Source organism: Sylvia atricapilla, chromosome 18 (assembly GCF_009819655.1).
Source record: "Sylvia atricapilla isolate bSylAtr1 chromosome 18, bSylAtr1.pri, whole genome shotgun sequence".
Taxonomy (NCBI): Eukaryota; Metazoa; Chordata; class Aves; order Passeriformes; family Sylviidae; genus Sylvia; species Sylvia atricapilla.
Window position 1 is genome coordinate 5,881,796 of NC_089157.1, and position 13,837 is coordinate 5,895,632.

Genomic DNA, 13,837 nt, shown 5'->3' on the forward strand with positions numbered 1-13,837 from the left:
CTATTCCCCCGTGGCCATCAGGATGAGAGGAGCCACACTTGCCTACTCTGGTGTGCAGTGAGAGTTTGAGGGGCTGATGGGGATGTGTCAGGAGGCCAGAGCAAGAACCCTTCAGGATTATTGTAGGATAGGCTTTGAATTAAAATGCAACTTCCACAAACATGTCACTTCATCCCCAGTAATTGCATTTCACTATGATGAATCTCCTGCATCCTTGTTTAACCTCGAAAAGGGCTGATTTTATATGTTAATTAAGGCCTAATTAAATTTAAATTAAATGCTTATTTGAAACACTTAATTTGACTAGCTACCAGAAATTTCAAATATTGTGGTTTTATTGAAGGGGGAGAGAGGCTCCACTGAGGAAAAATCTATCATTTTTCTAAGCACAATTCATGGCTTTATGCAGAAGTGTTTGTGACAAGAAAACAGCTGAATTCTTAGTGGGTAACCAGGCTGTCTGCAGGCACCCAAGCAGGAAACAAATGGGGTTTTAAAAGATTTGTGGTCTGAAAAAAAAAACCAAAACCCAGAAAAACCAGTATATAAATCTTCCCTAATAACTTTTGCCCTTGATAAGGAATGGTTGACGTGTACATTTGCACAAATTTTTTTTATCAAAACTCCTGGTTGTCCCTAATTACAAAGGACTGCTCCTTGCCATGCTGCTCCTTAAGGGCTGGTGATAACCCCAAACTGTGGCAGTGAAACAAATTCTGCCTCCATCTCCAGGGCTGGGAGCACCCGGCAGTGAGGATGGGCTCCAAGAATGCCTCTGGGCAGGAAAATCATCCCAGGTCCCAAAAAAGCTGCTGCTGTTTGCTTTGCCCCTTCCTGAGGCAGTAAAGGTTGCTCAGGCCGCAGTGAAAGAAATCAATAACCTATAAAAACATTTTGTGCAGCAGTGTGGGGTGATTTGCATTAAATATCACTCCAGTGTTGTAAATATTCCAACTATGCTACAGTCTAGAGCAGCACATAACCTCAGCCTTCTGCAAAAACAAATGGGATTTTTCCAGAGCTTCCAAATGAGAAGTTTTCTCTCCGTGCTGTCCCTTACTCATGCAGGATTCTGCTTAAAACTGGGTGGGAATGGGACAGCTCATGTTGGAATTGAGTCTTGTTGGGTTATCTGGAAGTTTGGGTGACGCTGGGGTGGGGATTAGGGAACTTCGAGGTGTTTGGGGCTGTTCAGTCTGGTGAAGAAAATCACAGAATCCTGAGGCTGGAAAATCCCTCCAGGATCATCCAGTCCTGTCTGTGCCCCATTCCCACCTTGTCCCCAGAGCACTCAGTGTCACCTCCAGGAATTCCTTGGGCACCTCCAGGGATGGGCACTCCAAACCTCCCTGGGCAGTTCCAAGGCCTGAGCACCCTTTCCATGGGGGAATTCTGTGATTCTATGGCTCTCTTGGGTGCATTTGAATACGTAATATTATTCTGATTGTTTGAAAGTTGTTCCAGCCCTAAAACCACGCTTTTTCTTTATCTAAAAGATATAAAAATTCCATTTTCTTTCACAAAATCAGGTCGTGGACTTTGTGCTCCAGCACCTCCCTGGCTCCATCCCAGAGCCAAGCACCTGCTGTCCGTGCTGGGGACACAGGCAGTGGAGAGGACTCACTGTGCTGTGCTAGGGATCAGGATAATCTCAGGCAGGAGGACTGAGTTAAAGCAAACATGCAGGAGGGATGTAAAAGGCTTTATCTTGCATGACAAGCTTGTGTTTGCTCTGAAGCAGACCTGGCTTGGAGCGGACACAGTTTGCTGCATTTGGTTTGAGAGGAGGCATTGAAAACTTTCTGATTTGGGTGGAGTCAGACCCAAAATCTGCCCAAGGCACCCTGCAGGGCTCCCAGCCACAGCCTGGGGACATCCAGACAGGACCCCTGCCCTGGGAACAGCCACTGTCTTGTGCCAAGCCCAGCTCTTCCTTCCTAAAAAGCCACGAACATCTCAGGTGGAGCTGGGAGGGCTGGGGCTCCCTGGAGCTGGTCCCAGCAGGCAGAGAGCCGGGGCTGAGCAACCATCCCCACTCACTCCTGCCCCTGCAGGTGTGCTGGAGAAGCCTCTGGAGAAAAAGGCTGGCAGGAACCACGGCCCTCCAGGCACCAAGAGGCTGGTGTACTTCATCGATGACCTGAACATGCCCCAGGTGGACACGTACGGGACCGTGCAGCCCCACACCCTGCTCAGACAGCACCTGGACTACGGCCACTGGTACGAGGCTGCTGGGGCTGGGCTGGCAGCTTTTGGTCCAGTCTGGTTGTGGCAACGTGGGTTTTAGATGGTGGTTGTTGCTGCTGTTCCCAATGAGCGTCTCTTTTGGGGAAGCTGCTTGGGGAGGAACTCAGGCAAAGTCCACACACACCGGGGAAGGTTCAGTGAGGAGAGGCAAGAAGGGCCTTTTGTAGGATAAATTCCAGTGTTGGTTTATTCCAACATGCCAAAGGGGTCCAGGGGGAAAAGACCTGGACCGTGTGGAGTGCACAGGGTTAAATATGGGGTCAGGAGGGTCTGAGGGTACAATGGCAGGGCAAAGGGCAGTGACCTATAGAGGACACAGAGCAGGCCACCAGGGATGCCACCAGCAATGGGGAAACAGAAAGGAGAAAGCATGAGAATTATGGGCATATGGAGAGTGCAAAACTGGGGTAGATCACACAGTGTGGCAAGGCACCATGGGGGAAGTCTTTTCCTGCAGCTTAGGTGGAGGTTCTATGGTGTGTTCTTCCAGGGCAAGGCCCTGGGGATTCCCCTGAGGGGTTCAAAGGATTCCACATCTGGTGTTTGGAATGGGGTTTGAGGTGGATGCAGAGCCCTTTTCCCATCCTCTGTTGGAGCTGGCTGGGAGGCTGTGGGTGAGGAGAGCACTGTGCACCCTGGGGTGTCCCATGTCCCCAGCATGCTGAGCCATCCCATGTCCCTGGGATGCTGAGCAAGGAGAGAGGCCATGGACTGCCCCTGCTGCGAGCTCCTGATGCTGTTTTCAGTCAGGCAGCAGCAAGCAGTCTTCTTCCATGCACAGGTAGTTTGTAGGAAAACCAGCAGCAGTGTTTTGGAAGGAGATTGGAGTGTTTTACACTGCAGCCAGCAGGACAGGAATACTCACAGCTCTCCCACAGGGAAAACAAGGCAGAGACACAGAGACATTCCCAGTCTCCTAGGCTGTGTGTGTTAACAAAATCTTCCCAACCATGAGGACAGTGGGGTGGAAGCAGAAATTCAGGGCTGTGGGTGTTGGGGAGGTTGGGCAGGAAGAGGGCTGTGTGGAGTTTGTGGAACAATGTCACTTGGGGGGAACACACCATGTGCCACCTGTCCCCTCCCAGGTGGGGCCAGGCTCCCTGCCCTGCTCTCAGCAGCACCTCTGGGCTGTTGCACCCTCAGTGCTTCTGCTCAGCTCAGGGTGCTGAGGAGGAACACGGGCACAGCTCTGGGACCTTGTGCTGCTCTGGCATGACCCAGGAGTTCTGCTGCACCCCAGCTCTGCCAGCAGCCCCTCATCCTTTCCTGCTTTCCCCTGCCCCAGGCTGGCCCAAACCAGGGTAATTGCTGTGGTTTCCCATAATTTCAAGTGCTGGGTCTGACCCGAGGGCTTTGCTCAGCATTTGTTACCAGCTGATGGAAATGTCAGCTACAGGATCTGCCCCAGGAGCAGGGTCCTGTGTGCTGGGCCATGGGCAGACACGCAGCAGGCTCTGCCCTCTGGAGAGGGGCACAATGTGACCCCCTGAAGCCACAAGGCAGCTCACAGACACACCCAAGGGACAGCAGAGGTGGCTGTCCTGGCTGTGGTCACCATCTGTGGCTTTTGCTGTGCCCGAAGGTACGACAGGAGCAGGCTGTCCCTGAAGGAGATCAGCAATGTGCAGTACGTGTCCTGCATGAACCCCACTGCAGGGAGCTTCACCATCAACCCCCGGCTCCAGGTAAAGCCCTGCTCCATAACCATGATTTTTGGGTGGATTGTTCAGGCTCAAGGCTTCAGGAGAACCTGTGGCAGATCCTGCTGTTGTTCAATCAGTGGAAACAGCGTGGGTCTGTGAAGTGACTGTAATTTCTGATGGAGAGGCAGCAGACTTGCTGTCCTTCTCCTTTCTTTGTGTTTCCTCTTGTTTTCCTGCTCAGTGGGAGGAAGAAGTCGCAAGTTCCCAGACAGCTGGATACCCACTCTCCAGGAAAACTTCTGGTCCAGACAGGCAGTTTTTACCTTCCTCTAGCTGATATTTACTGCTGGACATGAAAGTTTTTTTCATAGTTCATGAAAGTTTTTTGGTGGTCAGGCATTGGAACTTGGAGCCCAGTGAAGTGGTGGAGCCACCAACTCTGGTTGTGTTCAAAAATGAGTAGAAGTGGCACTCCACAGAGTGGTTTGGGATTTGTTCAAAGGTTGGACTTGATGATCTCAGAGACCTTTTCTACCCTTAACCATTCCGTGTTCTCTTCCTCTGCAAATCCCTAATCAACAAAGGGTCTTCTGGGAGCTGGCACCTTCCAGGGGCTGCTCCTATCAGAGACAGGCCTGGGCTTCACCAGGAGTCAGTGGGACCTTGAGACCTTCCAGCCCTTCAATGGACTGAACTTCCCTTGTGAAATGCCATTGAAAGTCCCTTGTTCAGCCAGCAGAAGGTGTCACCTGCCAGCTGCTCTCTGCTGGGAAATTGGAAGGGGGACACAGTTCTGATGGACTTCAAGTTATGGGATCACAGAGCATCCCAGATTTGAAGGGACCTCGAGGGATCATCTGGGTCAGCCTTTCCTGGGAAGTGGAGCCCAAAGGAGATTGTTGAGTGCTGTGTCCAAGCACAGAAAGGGCACTGACCTGGGAGGTGGTTTCCCATCTCTCTAACCTTTCCACTCTCCCTTTCTCTTCCTCAGCGCCACTTCTGTGTCTTCGCTCTCTCCAACCCTGATCAGGATGCCTTGGCCAGGATCTACAGCACCATCCTAGTGCAGCACCTGGCCAGTGGGAATTTCTCAGAGGCTGTGCAGAAATCAGCCCAGCAGCTCATTGCCCTGGCCTTGGGGCTGCATCGGAAAGTGGCTGCCACTTTCCTGCCAACAGCTGTCAAGTTCCACTACGTTTTCAACCTCAGAGACTTCTCCAATATCTTCCAAGTAAGTGCAGCTGCTGTCCGGTGGCAGGAACAGGAGTTTGTCCTGATTTGGACATTTAGAGATTTGGAGTTTGGAGGTTTGGAGTTTGTCCTGATGTCACAGGCAGCTGAGGTGCTTCTGGCCCTTGGTGAGCCAAGCACAGTGTCCCAGTCAGTAATGACACAGCATGGATGTCCCCTGAGCTAAGGGGGTGACCTCAGACTCTTGATTGATTTTGAATGGATCCTAGAGCCATCACCCACAACTGGTGGGGAAGATCAGTCAAAAGCTTATTTACTTTCCAGCCTCCTTTGGCCCATGGGGAGGGATGTACCGTTCCAGAAGGAGGTAAAGATTTAGAGGCGTTTGAAGTGTCCTCTGGCTGGAGAAAGGACAAACTGGAGAGAGATTTGGGCTCCTGACCTCAGCTCTTCTGTTGTGAGTGTGATGCCTTGGGAAGGCTGAACAGAGACTGCACAGAGCTAGAGAATAAAATAAATATTCATTGAAAGGCCTTTAGGATACACCTTGGGTAGGACAGGAGCCTGGCCAGGGCTACACTCAAGTGGACTAAAAATGGTCACAAAATGGCTAACTAGCCACGAGGTGTTACATTTTTATAAGTTTTGGTCCTTTTGTATATCGGGGTTTAATTGTCCAATTACAGCTGCAGGTTGTGAGGTCCCATCCTTCTTGTTCCTCCCTCCAGCCCACCCTTGTTTGTGCTTTTGGGCCTGAAAACTTGTCCCAGTTGTCCTTGGTGTGCAGCAGGAGAAGGATTTGTTTTGTGTCCCTGCTCTGTGCAGAGCTGAGTGACACTGACTGTGAGCTCAGAGCTGCACCCCTGGGCAGCACAGAACCTGAAAATACATGAAAGATAAAACTGAAGGCATCAGGTGTGAAGGAGCTGGGCATGTCTTGGTGAGCCCCACCCCACTCGTGTGGCTCTGGGGGTCCATGGCATCACCCCACCACACAGGGAAGCTCTCAGTGCATGGGGAAGGTGCTGGGCACTCTGTGGGCTGCTGGCCCTGAGGAGAGAGCAGCAGGGACTGGTTCAGATGCTCTGCCAGAGACAGGACAGCTTGGTGGCTGCACCAGCTTTGTCTTCTCAGGTGCTCAGCGTGGTGCGTGCAGGATGGCATTTAAAGAGCTGATAAATCAATCCAAACCAGCTTTGATTTTACCACTGAAACTGAACTGGCAGCCACTGTGCCAAAGCAAAGTTGTTCAGCTTCAGAAGTGTTGTCTGCCATCCGTGGTGAGATTTTGTTTTCCTGTTTTCCCTAGCAGTCTTATGCTTTGAAGCAGCTGGTGTTAGTGCTCAAAGAACCTTTCAAAGTTTCAGGCTGATTAATAAAATTTGATAAATTCCTCAGCAGCCAAGCTGAGGGTCAGCACCATAGCCTGTTCTAAACCCCCAGCTGGTAATTTGTCACTGTCCTTGTTAACATCTGTTTCACAAAGTGGGAACGTGGAAGTTCTGTGCCTTGTGCCTGCCCATCAGACAGGAGCTGAAGGAGTGACAGACAGGGAAATCTGGGACCAGGACCTTGAACAAGTGAATAACTCCATTGTGTCAGGAAGGACTCAGGCCTGTCATTGTGCTCAGCTGAACATCAGCAGCTCTGACAGGAGATGTGGGTCATGTTAAATCCTGACTTTCAGTTAATCTGGGCTTTGAGAGGCGCAGGGAGGGAACAGAGCATTTCTGTGGGAGGCTTTAATTTCATCTGCTGAATGTGCCAGGGTTGGGGGTAACAGAGAACATCCTGCCAGATCCCAGCTCTGGGCCAGAGGGTGGTGAAAGGAATGCTCCTCATCCTCCTTTTAAGGGGTTCTCCATCCTCTTTTTCAACCTGTTTCTTTTTCATGTTGGCCCCACCTCTATCCCAGATGCAGTGACCCACAGCTGTGTGTCCCTTGTGCTTTTGGGGTGTGGGGATCTTTAGAATCATTCTCTTAAGAGGGATTGAATGATTTTGAATTCTGTTTTAATCAGTTTAGAATCTGATATGTTTCTCTTTGAGTTGTCAGCTTTTCTCACCAATTTTATTTTTTTTCTGGAATAAATAAAATAATTTGACAGCTGTAATGACAGATGTGAAACCCAAACAATCTGAGCCATGGACCAGTGAGCTGAGAGGGCCTGCTTTACATTGCGTTCAATGCATTTAATATTTAATGTATAAATAATTAGATGTTAGGAATAAAAGCTGTCTGTTTAATTCATACCATTGAAAACCCTGTGTGCTGTTAATAGGCTTAGTATAGGCGACACCTCTTTGAAATATAATTCTTTTATGCATTTTAATAGAGTTCATGGTAAACATACTGTGCTAAGCAGACAGCAACTGATATTTCCTGCAGGCAGAATGCACCTAATTAGAATTAATTGATTAAAAGAAAAAATAGCCACCAGTAACGTTTCCAAACCCTTTTTCCTTCTTGACAAAGCACCCATGGCACGGGGTTGGGATGGGAGAACCACATGTCTGGCTCTGCAGGGTCCCACCTGCTGAGAGCAGGACCCCAGCCTGGCCAGGGAAGGCTGAGTGGGGGATCAAAGTGGGTGCAATGAATATAAACCTTCAAAAGAATGTGGGAAACAGCCATTCCCAGGGCTGTGGGCAGCAGGTTGAGAGAGATGACTTTAACCCTCTGTGCTGCTTTGTCAAAGATCACCTGAAGCACTTGTCAGGCTGGGGAGTTCCAGCACCAGAGGACCTCAAAGGAGGAGCTGGAGCTGCTGGAGAGAGTCCAGAGGGGCACCAGGATGATCAGAGGGATGGGGCAGCTCTGCTGGGAGGAAAGGCTGGAAGAATTGGGGTTGTTCAGCCTGCAGATTTCTCTGAAGTAACCTCACTGTGGCCTTCCAGTGCCTGAAGGGGCTCCAAGAGAGCTGGAGAGGGACTTTGGACAAGAGATGGAGTGACAGGATACAGGGAGTGGTTTCCCAATGGTAGAGAGTAGGTTTAGATTGGATATTGGGCAGGAATTGTTCCTGTGAGGGTGGGCAGGGGCTGGCACAGGGTGCCCAGAGCAGCTGTAGCTGTCCCTGGATGCCTGGCAGTGCCCAAGGCCAGGCTGGATGGGGTTTGGAGCAGCTTGGGACAGTGGAAGGTGTCCCTGCCATGGCCATAGGATGGTCTTTTAGGTCCCTTCCAACTCAAACCCTTCTAGGCTGAGAAGCAGCTTTGGGAGTTTGGGATGAAGAAAGGACATTCCGTGGGATGTTTGATGTGGGGTTGCTCAGGTTCAGTTTGCTGTAAGAGGGACTCAGCAGGGTGGCTGCTGGGGTTGGAGTCCCTCAGGGTCAAGCCTGGCTTTCCTGTCTGTCTTTGCTCCCCACAGGGCCTTCTGTTCTCCACCCCTGAATGTCTGAAGCAGCCCCAAGACCTGGTGAAGCTCTACCTGCACGAGTCAACCCGGGTGTACCGGGACAGGATGGCTGAAGAGACGGATTGTGATACTTTTGATAAAATCCAACGGGAGATGGTGAAGAAATGCTATGATGTAAGTGTTGAGGTCTGATGAGGTCTAATCCTGATGGCAACAGAACAGAATGAGTTTATTGGAAGGGAAACCAGTACTGGGGATTTTCCTTTCCCACTCTTTCACTCCTGTGCTTCTTTCCCCTTTTCCAACATGCAGGTGCAGCTGTGTGGACATAAAAAGACTGGAACGCTGTAGTTCCCTTGAAGGTGGCTCAGAGCTGCAGTGGGTTTTCCTGTATTTATTCTATACTATTTTCTTCTCTTTTACAGAACATCGAGGACACTTTAGAGCAGGCTAAACACATGAATATTTATTGCCATTTTGCCAAAGGCCTCGGGGAACCTGGCTATAGGCCAGTTCCAAGCTGGGAGGAGCTGAACCAGATCCTCAAGGAAGCCTTGGACAGCTACAACGAAGTCAACGCTGCCATGAACCTGGTACTGTTTGAGGATGCCATGTGCCACGTGTAAGGGGCTTTTCCGCCTTTATTCCCCCATAGTTTGTCTGTGCAGATGGTTTTGTGGAGTCTCCTGGAGGATACAGGAATATGGATCCACGGGCTGAGGCAGATGATTTGTAGTTCTACAGGGCCAAGTGCCAGGCCCTGTTCTTGGGGCACAATGACCCCATGGAATGCTCCAGGCTGGAGCAGAGGGGATGGAAAGCTGCTTGGGAAAAGGCCCTGGGAGTGTTGGTGGCAGTGACTGGACATGAGCCCAGGTGTGACCAGATGGGCAAGAAGCCAAGCCCACCTGGGCTGTCCCAGCTCTGGGGTGGCAGCAGGGCCAGGACAGTGCCTGTCCCCTGTGCTGGCATTGATTGCTGCTGCACCTCTGAGACTGACATTCCTCATCCCCGCTCAGAACACAGTTTCTTGGTGAATAAAATATGTATTGAAAAGCAGCGGGCAGAGAAATAGGAAAACACTCTTATTAATGAGAGGTTTTGTATGCTCGGATTCAGCTGCCGCATCAGCCGCATCCTGGAGGCGCCGCGGGGGAACGCGCTCCTGGTCGGCGTGGGAGGCAGTGGGAAGCAGAGCCTGACCCGCCTGGCAGCTTTCCTCAGCTCCCTCGAGGTCTTCCAGATCACCCTGAGGAAAGGCTATGGCGTCCCTGACCTCAAGGTGAGGCGTGAGAAATGGGTTTGTAGAGGATTCTCAAAGCCAGACAGAAGCCTCACATAGAACGGATCTGCGTACAAACTTTGAGATAAAAAATGGTGACTTACAAATGCCATGGGATAGGACAGACATTACTGAGAGAGAAATGGAACTGGAAACAAGTTAAAGAGGATGACCTTGCAAATAAGACTAGATACTTTGGAGAAATAGAACTATGAGAGATGCATTGTAGTAGGACCCATGAAATTTAATTTTAGATGATTGGCCTTAAGGCATTAACAGCATTGTGTGACAAAAGCTGATAGGCCAAAAAAACACTTATAATGGATTGTAATTAGGAAATAGTTTGGCTTCTGATTGTGATGGTGTGAGTTGTAACATCTGTATTGTCTCACCCTTCTCATGAGACTGAAAATGGAATAAAAGTCTCTAAAACTAGCTTCTCAGTTGTCCTATCTCTGGGTCAGGAAAAGCGCATAATCTGACAGTGGGGGTCTTGAAAAGCTGAGGTGGAGGGGAAAGAAATAGAGTAGAGCTTGCCCTGAAGGCTTGTTTCATGTCAAGAAGCAGAATCAAGGTGGATGACCTTGATGGCCAAGAGGACAAGGCCACATGGGCTGTCCCAGTTCTGGCATGGCAGCAGGGTCAGGGCAGTGCCTGTCCCCTGTGCTGGCACTGCTGAGACACCTCCAGTGCTGGGGATAACTCTGGGACACTCAGGACAGGAAGAACACTGAGGGGCCAGAGCGTGTTCAGGGAAAGGAACAGAGCTGGGGAAGGGGCTGGAGCCTCAGGAGAGGCTGAGGGAAGTGGGAAAGGGGCTGAGCCTGGAGAAAAGGAGGCTCAGGGGGGACTTTGTGTCTCTGTACAACTCCCTGACAGGAGGGTAGGCAACAGCCTCAGGCTGGGACAGGGGGGGCTCAGGCTGGATATTGGGGAGTATTTGTTCACTGAAATGCATCTTTCACAGTTCTAATTCTCCAAAATATGTTTGCAAGGCTATAATTTGAAACTTGTTTCCAGTTCAATTTCTCTCTCAACAATGTCTTCTCTCTCCCATGGCCTTTCAAAGTCAGCACACCTTATCCCAGAGTTTGCACACAGATAAACAAGACTGTGTGAGCTTTCAGCCAGGCTTTGGGAATCCTCTACAAACCCATTTCTCACATTCCCACCTGCAGGCAGACCTGGCAAACCTGTACCTGAAGGCTGGGCTGAAGAGCGTGGGCTCCGTGTTCCTGCTGAGTGATGCACAGCTGGCGGACGAGCAGTTCCTGGTGTTGGTGAACGACTTCTTGGCATCAGGTACAGCCCCCGTGCTCTGATTTCCCCTCTCCCCCTTCTGCAGTGGAGCTTCGCTACCGGTAGCACCTGGAGTTCTGGAATAGACAAAGGGGCAATGATGAAATGAGCTGGAAGTTGCACGGGTTGAGCTCTGGAGTAAAAGCCGTGCCGAGGCCTCACTGGGGAGGTGATGCCTAAAGAGGCTCCCTGGAATGGAGGCTAGACAGAGTTAAAGGAATAAAGTAGGTATTTCATAATAAAAGGCCTTCAGCGGATACACCTTGGGCAGTTCAAGACCCTGGCTGAGGCTACACCCAAGATGGACTGAAGGTGAACCTCAGGATGACTGAAGGGGAACCTCAGGAGAGAACTGAGATTCTTCAGCCTGGAGAACAGAAGCTTTGGGGAGACCTTAGAGATCTTCCAATGCCTAAAGGGGCTTCAAGAGAGTTGGAGAGGAACAAGGGATGGAGGCACAGGGCAAGAGACAATCATTCCCTGTGAGGTGGGCAGGCCCTGGCACAGGGTGCCCAGAGCAGCTGTGGCTGCCCCTCGATCCCTGGGAAATATCCCAGGCCAGACTGGATGGGACTTGGAGCAACTTGGGATAGTGGAAAGTGTCTTCCTCACTCGTTTCACTTGTTGTCATCATCTAGAACAAAATATACCTTTTAATCTTTTTGATGAATGAGCAGATTTCTGATTAGTGTATTTCTCTGAGTGATTAGTGCTTGTATTGAAAGTGTCTGGCTCAATAATGATGATTTTAATCAAATCAGAAGCTAGAAAGGAAGTGAATATGTGATAAATTAAGGAAGCACTAAAAAAAAATATTTGGTTGGGTGCATTTTTGGCAAACAGCTGCTTAATTATTAACTTTTAAAAGTTTTTACAATATTTTTAACTTCTAAAATGTTTGGATGGTCTGGGAGTTATTTGGCCGCTGCTGGAAATGGCCCTGAACAGTTGCAAAAATTTTACATGTAATTAATGCATTTGCAAAACTACAATGATTTTGTAATATATATGGCATATTAGGGATTTGAATATTTCTTTTGTAATCTAATTAGACTGCAGAGCTAAAAAAAAAAAAAAGGCATCTTCTGTACCTTGACTCTATTCTGTGTTCCCTTGCATTTTATAAGGAAGCTTGCTCTCACAGGTGTTTATTTTTCAGCAGAATGACCTTCTGTGCCCCTTTGCTACTTTTGGGGCCCAGGGTCACCTGGTGCAGGGGTTTTACCTGAGGAGAGGACATCCCTGAGCCCTTGCAGAGGGAGGCAGCAGCTTCCCTTTGCTCTAAGACCGCCACAACATCCAGACCTGTAAACCCAAATGTGCCGTCTTCTCCTAGGGGAAATCCCAGATCTCTTCCCTGATGATGAAGTGGAGAACATCATCAGCAGTGTGAGGAATGAAGTCAGAGGCCGGGGGCTGGTGGATTCCAGGGAGAATTGCTGGAGGTTTTTCATTGAGCGAGTTCGACGGCAGCTGAAGGTGAGATGGAACAGGAGGGATTGGTGCTGAATGATTTTTTTGCCTTTTTCCTTTTATATATTCTCTGTGTTATTTACAAACATCTTTAGAGCTTATTATTGTGTCTGTAGCTAGTTCCAGTACTTCTCCCTACCCTTTCCCTAGCCAGAAAGACAAAATTCCAGAGCTCCAAGCCCCAGAGGGTACAAGGCCTCTGTCCTATCTTGGTTTTTTTTCTAGGAACCAAAGCCAAAACACAAGACATATTTTCACAAACAAAGTGTAGTTTTAGAATTGAGGAGAGCAAAACTGGGAGGGTGGGACTTCATAACCTGAAGCTGTAATTGGACAATTAATCCCAAATGCAAATGGACCAAAACTTATAAAAGTGTGAAAACTCTTGACCCAGTGTCCATCTTGGGTGTAGCCTCGACCAGGCTGTTGCACTGCCCAAGGTGTCTCCTTTGAAGGCTTTTTAATAAATACCCACTGTCTTGGTTTGGAAAGACAGGTGTCTGCTAAGGAAGGCTGGAACCTCCCTTGGAATGGAGAATGTAAACTCCTTCCCTCTGAATTATTTTAATTCTGAAATTAAGGGACTTTCAGGCAAAGATATGGGAATAGGAACAACAGTTCTTTACTAGGAAAATTTAAAATAAAATATGTAACAATACAAAAAAAAAGCAAACAAAAAGAAAACACTGACAATCAGGACATAACCTGACTGCTTGTTGGTCAGGGTGTTGGAAGCAGTCTCCAGTTAAGTCCTTCTGCAGTGACAGATGTGGTTCTGTTGGAGCAATGATCCTGTAGAAGGGTGCAGTTTCCCTCTGAAGGTCCAGGGACAGTGAGATGGGTTTGGTCCCCCCTCTGGGCATCCAGAGCAAACAGGCTGTGCTGTTGTTCTGAATCTCAGGTTTTATCCAGTAGGAATGCTGGGCTCCTCCCCCTGGGTGGAGCCTCTCCCAGTGGGATGATGGAATTGTCTCAGCCCTGCAGTGAGCCTGGATGGCCCATGAACAGCAGATACCCCTGGAGGAGGATGGGTCCTGGAAGGGATAAAGAACACTGCCCCAGCTGGTTTAACAGAAGATATCACCCCAGAGTTATGAGGGATAGGTCCTGGAAGAGATGAAGAACACGGCCCCATCTGGTTTTTACAGCTGGTCATAGAATACATACTTTTGATAACATCCTGCATTGCGTTCCAAGACATCTGCTTTATTCCTTTAACACTGTCTAGCCTCTGTTCTAGGGAGCTTCTCCAGGCATCAGGTGAGGTGGGATCCTCCCTGGGAAGCGGCTGCAGGGGCAGATCCTGGTCTCCCTGCCCCTGCCCTGCTCTTCAGTGCCCTC

General features: G+C 49.5%; 1 protein-coding gene across 1 annotated transcript in view; it reads left to right on the forward strand.

Annotated features, from left to right (window-relative positions):
* Nucleotides 1-13,837, forward strand: part of DNAH9 (dynein axonemal heavy chain 9) — a 155,723-nt gene that overhangs the window by 50,801 nt on the left and 91,085 nt on the right. The window contains exons 36-43 of the mRNA XM_066332140.1: nt 2,055-2,220; nt 3,830-3,932; nt 4,882-5,121; nt 8,455-8,616; nt 8,868-9,064; nt 9,562-9,724; nt 10,903-11,026; nt 12,360-12,502. Coding sequence (XP_066188237.1) covers nt 2,055-2,220; nt 3,830-3,932; nt 4,882-5,121; nt 8,455-8,616; nt 8,868-9,064; nt 9,562-9,724; nt 10,903-11,026; nt 12,360-12,502 — 1,298 coding nt within the window. The remainder of the gene's footprint in view (nt 1-2,054; nt 2,221-3,829; nt 3,933-4,881; nt 5,122-8,454; nt 8,617-8,867; nt 9,065-9,561; nt 9,725-10,902; nt 11,027-12,359; nt 12,503-13,837) is intronic.